The 11,680-nt window shown below is 51.8% G+C and overlaps 1 protein-coding gene across 1 annotated transcript; it reads right to left on the reverse strand.

Moving 5' to 3' along the window:
• Positions 1 to 5,353: 5,353 nt before the first annotated feature.
• Positions 5,354 to 6,964, reverse strand: LOC124685834 (synaptotagmin-2-like). Its single transcript, XM_047219868.1, has 4 exons — positions 6,636 to 6,964; positions 5,748 to 5,846; positions 5,600 to 5,650; positions 5,354 to 5,509 (listed from the first exon to the last, which is right to left on the reverse strand). Exons 1-4 carry the CDS (start codon positions 6,744 to 6,746, stop codon positions 5,381 to 5,383), a joined length of 390 nt encoding a protein of 129 aa, XP_047075824.1. The 5' UTR covers positions 6,747 to 6,964; the 3' UTR covers positions 5,354 to 5,380.
• Between the last annotated feature and the right edge of the window lie 4,716 nt (positions 6,965 to 11,680).

Consider the following 11,680-nt stretch of genomic DNA (forward strand, 5'->3'; position numbering starts at 1 on the left):
TGTTATGACCGGTATTGGTTATGTTAGGAGGGGGCCCAACCATGGGCCCAACTAGGGGCTTAGCCCATTATCAGTTTAGGTCGGTTTAGGGTTTAGCTCTTTATATATCAGATGTAACGATGCAAAAGGATCAAGCAATAATCAGATTCATTATTGCCGACTCCCCGAGGAGTCGGTCTCCCAAAACCCAGCCGCCGCCTTCCTCTCTCCCGCGCGCACGACGGCGCCCAGCCGCCGGCGTCCGCCGCCTCGTCCGCACACCTCTCCCTCCTTCCCTACAAACTACGCCCTAGGCCCGGTAGAGCTGTTGGTTCTACCAATTTGGTATCGCCTAGCTCGGCTGCGATCATGTCTTCTCCGCCGCCCGCCACCACGTCGTCCGCGCCGCCGCCCGTTCCTTCGGCCACCGCCACCACGGCGGGTTCTCCGGCGGCCGCCACGACGGCGGGCTCCGCCGCGCCGGCGTCCGTCATCTACACGCCCGAGCAGCTGAGCGGGGTCGTCAATGACCTCGTCACCGCGGTTCAAGGCATCCGCCTCTACTTGATCGGTTCCCAGGGGCCCCCGACGCCGCCGCAGCCGGCCATCTTCTCCGTGCCGGCACCCGCATCAGGGGTTTCGCCCTTTACGGGCGTACCGCTGCAGCCTCCGCCGGCGCCGGCCCCGCTACACCAAGGTCGACTTCGCCACCTACGATGGGTCGGAGGACCCCCTGAACTGGCTTAGCCAGTGCGAGCAGTTCTTCCGCGGGCAGCGCACCCTGGCATCGGATCGCACCTGGCCGGCCTCCTATCACCTCCGGGCGCCGCCCGGACGTGGTACTACTCCCTCGAGCAAGACGAGGGCGGCATGCCTCCTCGGGACCGTTTTCGGGAGCTCCGCCTCCTTCGCTTCGGTCCGCCGGTCCGTGGGAGCCGCCTCGCGGAGCCGGGGCGCCTCCCCTTCACGTCAACGGTGCGAGGACTTCGCCGATCGCTTTCGGGCACTCGCTCGCCACGCGCCGGGTGTCACGGGGCAGCGGCGCGCGGACCTCTTCGTCGGCGGACTCCCGGATCACATACGGGTGGACGTGGAACTCCGGGCCCCCGCGACCTGCGGACGGCGATGCACTACGCTCGGGCGTACGAGCGTCGAGCCCGAGGCGCTGCCGCCGCCTCCCCGAATCGCGGGGCCCGGCCAACCGCCCGCCCCCGCCGGCCGCGGCGCCGGCCACGCGGCCAGCACCGGCCGCCCCGACGGCGACGCAGCGTACCTTTCGGCGCCTCACCCCGGCGGAGCGGTTGGAGCGCCGTCGCCTCGGCTCTGTGCTTTAGCCGCGACGAGCCCTACGCGCCGGGTCACGTTTGCCCGCGCCTCTTCTACTTGGAGACGGTCGACGACGGCGACGCGGACACGAGCGTCGACACGGCCGACGGACACCGACCTCGACGCCGCACCAGCCACGGCGTGCGTGGTCTCGCTCCATGCGTTGGCGAGGCATCCGCAACGAGCGAGACGATGCTCCCGCCGGTGACGATCCACGGCGAGCAGCCGGTGGCCCTCCTCGACACCGGCTCCACACATAACTTCTTGCCGGAGGCCACCATGCGTCGTTTGGGCCTCCGGCCGACGGGAGGCGATCACCTCCGCGTCACCGTGGCCAACGGCGACCGCCTTCGCTGCCATGGCGTGGCGCGGCAGGTGCCGCTCTCCATCGGCAACGAGCACTTCACCATCGCGTGCGCCGGCATCGACTTGGGCTGTTTCGACTTCATCCTCGGCGTGGACTTCTTGCGGCCCCTCGGTCCCATACCGTGGGACTTCGCCGCCTTGACGATGACTTTACGGCGCCGGGGCCGCCGCGTGCGTTGGACGGGCATTGGGGGCGCCGCCCCGGCCCCGCAGCTCCGGCTCACCACGGCCGACATCGACTCCGAGCACCCGCTGTTGGCCCACCTCACGCGGCGACACGGCGACCTTTTCGCCGAGCCGCGAGGCCTTCCGCCTACACGGGTGTACGATCACCGCATCCACCTCGCCCCGGACACGGCGCCGGTGGCCGTGCGGCCTTACCGCTACCCCCGAGCTGCGGAAGGACGAGCTCGAGCGACGGTGCGCCCTCATGCTCGCCGCGGGCGTCATCCGGATCTCTACGTCACCATTCTCGGCGCCGGTGCTTCTCGTTCGCAAGACGGATGGTACATGGCGCTTCGCATCGACTACCGCGCCCTCAACGCACTCACACTCGAAGGACAAGTTCCCCATTCCGGTGGTCGACGAGCTCTTCGATGAGCTCCATGGGGCTCGCTTCTTCACCAAGCTCGACTTACGGTCGGGCTACCACCAGGTGCGCATGCACCGGGACGACATCGCCAAGACGGCGTTCCGGACCCATCATGGCCACTTCGAGTTCGTGGTGATGCCCTTCGGCCTCACCAACGCGCCGACAACATTCCGGGCCCCGATGAACGATGTTCTCCGCCCCTATTTACGTCGGTTTGTGCTCGTTTTCTTTGACGATATTTTGATCTACGGCACCTCGTGGGCGGAGCATCTACAACACGTCGCCATCGTCTTCAACGAGCTTCGCGCGCATCATCTTCACCTTAAGCGCTCGAAGTGCTCGTTCGGGACGACATCGGTCGCCTACCTCGGCCACGTCATCTCCGCCGAGGGGTAGCCATGGACGCCGACAAGGTGGCGGCCGTCGCGGCGTGGCCGCCTCCTCGTTCGCCACGCGCCCTCCGCGGCTTCCCGGGTCTCGCCGGATATTACCGGAAATTCATCCGGGACTTCGGCATCATCGCGACACCTCTCACGAGGCTTCGCGCCGCGACGCCTTCGCCCGGGATGACGAGGCCACCGCCGCGTTCGAGGCCTCCGAAGGGGGCCCTCACGACGGGCCCCGTTCTCCGGATGCCGGACTTCGCGCGGCTGTTCATCGTCGACTGCGACGCTTCCGGCGTGGGGTTCGGTGCCGTGCTTCACCGGGCGATGGGCCGCTTGCCTACTTCGACGGAGCCTTTCGCCGCGCGCCATCTCAAGCCGGCGGCGTACGAGCGGGAGCTCATTGGCTTGGTGCAGGCCGTGCGCCATTGGCGCCCCTACCTTTGGGGGCGCTCGTTCCGGATTCGCACGGACCACTACGGCCTCAAGTACTTGTTGGATCGGAGGCTCTCGACCGTTCACGCAGCATCGGTGGATCGGCAAGCTGTTCGGCTTTGATTTCACCGTCGAGTACCGGCCGGGCGCCTCAATACCGTCGCCGACGCTCTCTCTCGCCGCGACGCCTGTCGATGAGGACGCGCGCACCGAAGGGATGGCATTGTGCATCCGTTCGGGCCCCTCCTTCGCCCTCTTCGACACCATCCGCCGGGCTACTGCGGCGGCGCCGACGCCCGGATCTCGCGGCAGCAGCTGGACGCGGGCGAGTTGGAGGCACCATGGCGTTTGGCGGAAGGGCTACTCTTGCACGGGCGCCGGATCTTTGTGCCCGACCACGATGATCTGCGACACCAAGTGCTCCTCGCTGGCCCACTCGTCCGGCCATGAGGGTGTCCGGAAGACTCTTCACCGTCTCCGCGCCGACTTCTACATCCCCGGGGATCGGGCCTTGGTCCGGGACCGGGTGCGCTCTTGCGAGATATGCCGGCGCAACAAGACGGAGACGGCTGCGACCGGCGGGGATGCTGCGGCCATTGGAGGTGCCCTCCCAGTGTCCGGGCCGACATCTCCATGGACTTCATTGAGGGCCTCCCCAAGGTGGGCGGCAAGTCCGTCATCCTCACGGTGGTCGACCGCTTCTCCAAGTATGCACACTTCATCGCGCTTGGACACCCGTACACCGCCGCGTCCGTCGCTCGTGCCTTCTTTGACGGCATCGTTCGCCTCCACGGGTTCCCCACGTCGATCGTCAGTGATCGGGATCCGGTATTCACGGGGCACGTCCGGCGTGATCTTTCCGGATGGCGGGCGTGAAGCTCCGTTTCGGCACGGCATTCCATCCTCGGACGGACGGCCGGTCCGAGGTGGTTAACAAAGTGATCGCCATGTACTTACGCCGTGTTACGGGTGATCGTCCTCGCGCATGGGTGGATTGGCTCGCTTGGGCGGAATATTGCTACAACACCTCCTATCATTCCGCCCTGCGTGCCACACCATTTGAGGTGGTCTACGGTCGGCTTCCACCGCCTATCTTGCCGGTCGATCCGGCGACTGCCCGGACGGAGGGCTGCGGGGAGCTTCTCCGCAACCGCGACGAGATTCTTGCCGAGGTGCGGCAACGTCTCGTTCGAGCGCGGCAGCTCGCCAAGCACTACTACGACGGTCATCATCGCGAGGTGGCTTATGCGGTGGGCGACCGGGTGTGGCTGCGCCTTCTTCATCGCTCCACCCGGTCCCTCGACCCGCGTGCAGGCGCAAGCTTGGACCTCGCTACGCTGGCCCCTTCGTCATCTTGGAGCGCGTGGGCACACTTGCATATCGCCTTCGGCTGCCGGAGGGTTCCCGCATCCATGATGTCTTTCATGTGGGTCTGCCGAAGCCTTACCGTGGGGAGCCGCCGGCAGCGCTACCGGCCGTTACCGCCAATCGGCGATGGTCGTCTTCTTCCGAGTCCGGCGAAGGTGTTACGTGCTCGGCTCCGTCGCGGCATTTGGTACTTGCCGGTGCAGTGGGAAGGCCTTTCGGAAGAGGAGGCTACTTGGGAGAAGCGCGAGGAGTTCAGCCGGCACTACCCCGACTACCGGCTCGAGGACGAGCTGTTTGCACGAGCGGGAGAGATGTTATGACCGGTATTGGTTATGTTAGGAGGGGGCCCAACCATGGGCCCAACTAGGGGCTTAGCCCATTATCGGTTTAGGTCGGTTTAGGGTTTAGCTCTTTATATATCAGATGTAACGATGCAAAAGGATCAAGCAATAATCAGATTCATTATTGCCGACTCCACGAGGAGTCGGTCTCCCAAAACCCAGCTCGCCGCCTTCCTCTCTCCCGCGCGCACGACGGCGCCCAGCCGCCGGCGTCCGCCGCCTCGTCCGCACACCTCTCCCTCCTTCCCCTACAAACTACGCCCTAGGCCCGGTAGAGCTGTTGGTTCTACCATGGCTTTTATTAACTCAGTAAATTTATTTCGCAAATAGGAGCATAGCAACCTACCCAATTATCTAACGAGGCCAAACAAGCCATCTAGGCCTTCTCTCTTTCTTGTTCCCTATTGTTGTTTTGACAGCATTCGTGTATTTCACATCTAAAAGTAGCTAGAATTTTATTCTTCAAAAGCTACTTCGCTTTGCTATCGAGGCATTCTTAAATACTATTTGGAAAGAGGGAGCTACTTTTCTAGAGAAAAATAATTCTTTGGAATAAAGCTATAAAGCTCGGTAACTTAAACATCAGATGACTAACCTTGAAACACTGGTGGTAGTGAACCTAATGTTAACGTCTCAAATTCAACTGAATCAATCTTGTATTTTGCAGTATTCTCAGCAATAATTGGTTTAGCGATTTCCTTTGCAGTTTTACATACGGCCTGAAAATGATAATAATAAAACAAAGGCAAAAATAACTTACGGAGTACAAAGAATCTTGCCCTCTTAATAACTATGGGCAGCATACATACCTTGTCAAGATAAGGCCACATATGCTCAACAAATTTGGTTAGCCAGTCGATCTTTATGAATGAACGAAAGACAGTCAAGTTAGGTTGTAGCTCTCAAAATACAAGGTGTATGGAAAAGGAATAGATTCACCAAAAGCGTAAGCATTACCCGATCAAAGTCTGGATTTTTCACCCAATGAGGTATCTCGGGAAGCATGCTTTCCAATGATTTTGTATCAAGCTCAACAATTGGCCTGATTAAAGGGTGCTGTGCAACCACCATCAACGTAGGAAATGTGAAGTTAGGCATTGCGGATAAATATTTATCACGTTAAGTTCACAATCACCGCTACAAAATTAAAAGAGATTTATCCACTAGTGTGAAGCAAAAGTAATATCTATGTTTTGATACATCTAACAGACACATAAATTGAGCTTTGCACCTGCAGGTATGCAATCAAACTTTTGCATCCTAATGCGTGCACATATGCAGAAAGCACATACGACATGTCTGCTTGTGGTTCTTTGAAAATGGAAGCTCTGTTACCCCCATGTCTGGTTGTGGTGTTTCATATATGATATATCCAGGAGAATACAAATTACAGTTGTGGTAAACCTTGGAAATACAAAAGAAAAGCATAGCAAATAGGCCTTTAAGACGTCATGCAGAAACAGGGAATAATCATTGTGACCTCTTTTACTTATATTCCTATTAGAATAACACCCTGCTGGAGCAAGCAGCATGAAATATATTAAACCTGTAACAGGGAAAAAGAGCAGAGCACCCTTGAGTAGTCCAGCACAATACAACTGATATGCATTATCAAATCCTTCAACCACGATTATATTACATGATTAAGATTTAAGATGAACAGTGGCCAGCTACGACTACACTAGGTCAGCCCCCAAAATAAAGTGAGGAGCTAAACTTCGGAGTCCCAGGCTTGTTTGACACCGGAGAGACCCACATTCAAAACTGAAAACAACTGCCACACTTCCTTCCAGTTCCAGTCGTTCTCCTCAACGCCCAAAATTACACGGAAGAAGCAAATCGTACCTTCACATCAGTGGGCTGGAAGTAGATGAAGAGGAAGTACCCAATCACAAGCCCGATGGTGACTCCCACCCCAAACCCGAAGAAACCCAGCACAGTGCTGAAAACGCCCATCTCCCTCCACTCTGCGACCTAGCAAAAGCGAGCAGCCAAGAGAGCAAAGAACACCGACGCGGTCTTGGGTCACATGGGGAGGCAAGAAGCGAGGAACAAAACTGCGCAAGACGAGAAAGAAGCAGACGACGAGATCTAGAAAAGGGGGAGGAGACGAGGGGTTAAACAACAACAAAAACGCCGTAACAGCCAGGATGGCATTTAATGATGGTATGAACATACAATACTAGTGGTAGCCTTATCGAAAAGGACCCGGCTAGCAGCATCCGGCGATGGTTAGAGCATGTCGGCGTCCAGCAAAGCGTCCCTAAGAGCATCTCCACTCGTCTCCCCGAACAGGCCCCCGGCGTGTCATTTTTTCATCCGGACGGCGAAAAATGGCCCAGCCGCGCCCCCGGTTTCTCGTTTTTCGCCGAATTTGGGCTTTCATCCATCCGGCGAGCCCACGCCAACCCCGGCCTACCGGGGAGCGTGATACGTCTTCAACGTATCGATAATTTCTTGTGTTCCATGCCACATTATTGATGTTATCTACATGTTTTATGCACACTTTATGTCATATTCGTGCATTTTCTGGAACTAACCTATTAACAAGATGCCGAAGTGCCAGTTCCTGTTTTCTGCTGTTTTTGGTTTCGAAATCCTAGTAACGAAATATTCTCGGAATCGGACGAAATCAACGCCCGGGTTCCTATTTTACCCGGAAGCATCCGGAACACACGAGAACCGCCGGAGAAGAGGGCGGGGCCACCGGACCATACCCGGCGCGGCCAAGGGGGCGCCCCCTAGGGTGTGGGCCCCCCTTCGACCTTCCTGCGCCGCCTCTTCGCCTATAAGAAGCCCCCGGATCGGAAAACCCTATAACGATTGACGAAACCCACGAAAACCTTCCGGAGCCGCCGCCATCGCGAAGCCAAGATCCGGGGGACAGGATCTCTGTTCCGGCACCTCGCCGGAGCGGGGAAGTGCCCCGGAAGGCTTCTCCATCGACACCGCTGCCATCTCCACCGCCATCTTCATCACCGTTGCTTGCTCCCATGAGGAGGGAGTAGTTCTCCATCGAGGCTCGGGGGCATGTACCGGTAGCTATGTGGTTCATCTCTCTCCTATGTGTTTCAATACAATAATCTCATGAGCTGCCTTACATGATTGAGATTCATATGATGATGCTTGTAATCTAGATGTCATTATGCTAGTCAAGTGAGTTTTACTTATGTGATCTCCGGAGACTCCTAGTCCCACGTGTGTAAAGGTGACAGTGTGTGCACCGTGTGGGTCTCTTAGGCTAGATTTCACAGAATACTTATTCACTGTTGAATGGCATAGTGAGGTGCTTATTTATATCTCTTTAAGATTGCAACATGTTTTGTATCACGATTTATATATGTGCTACTCTAGTGATGTGTTATTAAAGTAGTTTTATTCCTCCTGCATGTGTGCAAAGGTGACAGTGCATGCACCGTGTTAGTACTTGGTTTATGCTATGATTATGATCTCTTGTAGATTATGAAGTTAACTATTGCTATGATAATATTGATGTGATCTATTCCTCCTACATATGCATGAAGGTGACAGTGTGCATGCTATGCTAGTACTTGGTTTAGTATCGTTGATCTATCTTACACTTAAGGTTACTAAAACATGAGCATTATTGTGGAGCTTGTTAACTCCGGCATTGAGGGTTCGTGTAATCCTACGCAATGTGTTCATCATCCAACAAAAGTGTAGAGTATGCATTTATCTGTTCTGTTATGTGATCAATGTTGAGAGTGTCCACTAGTGAAAGTGTAATCCCTAGGCCTTGTTCCTAAATACTGCGTTACTACTGCTGCGTTACTACTGCTGTGTTACTACTGCTACATTACTACTGCTTGTTTACTGTTTTACTGCGTTACTACTGCTGCAATACCACCACCATCAACTACACGCCAAGCACTTTTCTGGCACCGTTGCTACTTCTCATACTTATTCATACCACCTGTATTTCACTATCTCTTCGCCGAACTAGTGCACCTATTAGGTGTGTTGGGGACACAAGAGACTTCTTGCTTTGTGGTTGCGGGGTTGCATGAGAGGGATATCTTTGACCTCTTCCTCCCCGAGTTCGATAAACCTTGGGTATCCACTTAAGGGAAACTTGCTCGCTGTTCTACAAACCTCTGCTCTTGGAGGCCCAACACTGTCTACAGGAAAGGAGGGGAACGTAGACATCAAGCACTTTTACGGCGCCGTTGTCGGGGAGGAAAGGTAAAAGGCACTCATACTACGGTCCCGGGTAAAGTATTTTTCCCAGCACCGTTGTGTGTGTGCTCAAAGCTATTTCCTTTAGATCCTGCAATTGCATCTTGTTGTTTCTTGTTTACACTAGTTTGGCATAATGTACAAGAGTGAGCTTCTTATTCTATTTCCTGATTTAAAACATGGATTGTTTGATGCGAAAATTAAAAAACCTATGAAATCTTCTTTGCATGCTGGTAGTAATATTAGTATGAACGCTTTGAACACCATTGTTGACAATAATATAGAAAGTTCTAAGCTTGGGGAAGCTGGTTTTCATGATATTTTTAGTCCCCCAAGCATTGAGGAGAAAATTTTCTTTGATGATACTTTGCCTCCTATTTGTGATGATAATAATAGTGGTCTTTTGGTACAACCTACTATGGAGAGTGAATTTTATTGTGATTATACTATGCCTCCTACACTTGATGAGAATAATAATGATAGCTACTTTGTTGAATTTGCTCCCACTACAACTAATAAATTTGACTATGCTTATGTGGAGAGTAATAATTTTATGCATGAGACTCATGATAAGAATGCTTTATGTGATAGTTATATTGTTGAGTTTGCTCATGATGCTACTGAAAGTTATTATGAGAGAGGAAAATATGGTTGTAGAAGTTTTCATGTTACTAAAACACCTCTCTATGTGCTGAAATTTTTGAAGCTATACTTGTTTTATCTTCCTATGCTTGTTACTTTGCTCCTCATGAACTTGTTTATTTACAAGATTCCTATGCATAGGAAGCATGTTAGACTTAAATGTGTTTTGAATTTGCCTCTTGATGCTCTCTTTTGCTTCAAATACTATTTCTTGCGAGTGCATCATTAAAGCTGCTGAGCCCATCTTAATGGCTAAAAAGAAAGAACTTCTTGGGAGATAACCCATGTGTTATTTTGCTACAGTACTTTGTTTTATATTTGTGTCTTGGAAGTTGTTTACTACTGTAACAACCTCTCCTTATCTTAGTTTTGTGTTTTGTTGTGCCAAGTAAAGTCTTTGATAGTAAAGTAAGTACTAGATTTGGATTACTTGCGCAGAAACAGATTTCTTTGCTGTCACGAATCTGGGTCTAATTCTCTGTAGGTAACTCAGAAAATTATGCCAATTTACGTGAGTGATCCTCAGATATGTACGCAACTTTCATTCAATTTGAGCATTTTCATTTGAGCAAGTCTGGTGGCCTAATAAAATCCATCTTTACGGACTGTTCTGTTTTGACAGATTCTGCCTTTTATTTCGCATTGCCTCTTTTGCTATGTTGGATGAATTTCTTTGATCCATTAATGTCCAGTAGCTTTATGCAATGTCCAGAAGTGTTAAGAATGATTGTGTCACCTCTGAACATGTTAATTTTTATTGTCCACTAACCCTCTAATGATTGTTTCGAGTTTGGTGTGGAGGAAGTTTTCAAGGGTCAAGAGAGGGAGATGATATACTATGATCAAGGAGAGTGAAAGCTCTAAGCTTGGGGATGCCCCGGTGGTTCACCCCTGCATATATCAAGAAGACTCAAGCGTCTAAGCTTGGGGATGCCCAAGGCATCCCCTTCTTCATCGATAAATTATCGAGTTCCTTCTCTTGAAACTATATTTTTATTCGGTCACATCTTATGTGCTTTACTTGGAGCGTCCGTGTGCTTTTATTTTTGTTTGTGTTTGAATAAATTGGATTACATCATGCTTGTGTGGGAGAGAGACACGCTCCGCTGGTTCATATGAACACATGTGTTCTTAGCTCATAATATTCATGGCGAAGTTTCCTCTTCGTTAAATTGTTATATGGTTGGAATTGGAAAATGATACATGTAGTAATTGCTATAATGTCTTGGGTAATGTGATACTTGGCAATTGTTGTGCTCATGTTTAAGCTCTTGCATCATATACTTTGCACCTATTAATGAAGAAATACATAGAGCATGCTAAAATTTGGTTTGCATAATTGGTCTCTCTAAAGTCTAGATAATTTCTAGTATTGAGTTTTGAACAACAAGGAAGACGGTGTAGAGTCTTATAATGTTTTCAATATGTCTTTTATGTGAGTTTTGCTGCACCAGTTCATCCTTGTGTTTGTTTCAAATAACTTTGCTAGCCTAAACTTTGTATCGAGAGGGAATACTTCTCATGCATCCAAAATCCTTGAGCCAATAACTATGCCATTTGTGTCCACCATACCTACCTACTACATGGTATTTATCCGCCATTCCAAAGTAAATTGCTTGAGTGCTACCTTTAAAATTCCATCATTCACCTTTGCAATATATAGCTCATGGGACAAATAGCTTAAAAACTATTGTGGTATTGAATATGTAATTATGCACTTTATCTCTTATTAAGTTGCTTGTTGTGCGATAACCATGTTTACTGGGGAACGCCATCAACTCATTGTTGAATTTCATGTGAGTTGCTATGCATTTTCGTCTTGTCTGAAGTAAGGGCGATCTACACTGAGTTGAATGGTTTGAGCATGCATATTGTGAGAGAAGAACATTGGGCCGCTAACTAAAGCCATGATTCATGGTGGAAGTTTCAGTTTTGGACAAATATCCTCAAATCTCTAATGAGAAAAGAATTAATTGTTGTCAAATGCTTAAAGCATTAAAAGAGGAGTCCATTATCTCGTTGTCTATGTTGTCCCGGTATGGATGTCTAAG

Source organism: Lolium rigidum, chromosome 2, assembly GCF_022539505.1.
Source record: "Lolium rigidum isolate FL_2022 chromosome 2, APGP_CSIRO_Lrig_0.1, whole genome shotgun sequence".
Lineage (NCBI taxonomy): Eukaryota > Viridiplantae > Streptophyta > Magnoliopsida > Poales > Poaceae > Lolium > Lolium rigidum.

Bases quoted from the DNA above. Each gene is read 5' to 3' on its own strand.
- LOC124685834 (XM_047219868.1), bottom strand. From the start codon at position 6,746: ATGGGCGTTTTCAGCACTGTGCTGGGTTTCTTCGGGTTTGGGGTGGGA. The intron at 5,651-5,747 runs GTAATGCTTACG...TCATTCATAAAG, and splicing joins AAAATCCAGACTTTGATCGG to ATCGACTGGCTAACCAAATT. The intron at 5,510-5,599 runs GTATGTATGCTG...TATCATTTTCAG, and splicing joins TGTGGCCTTATCTTGACAAG to GCCGTATGTAAAACTGCAAA.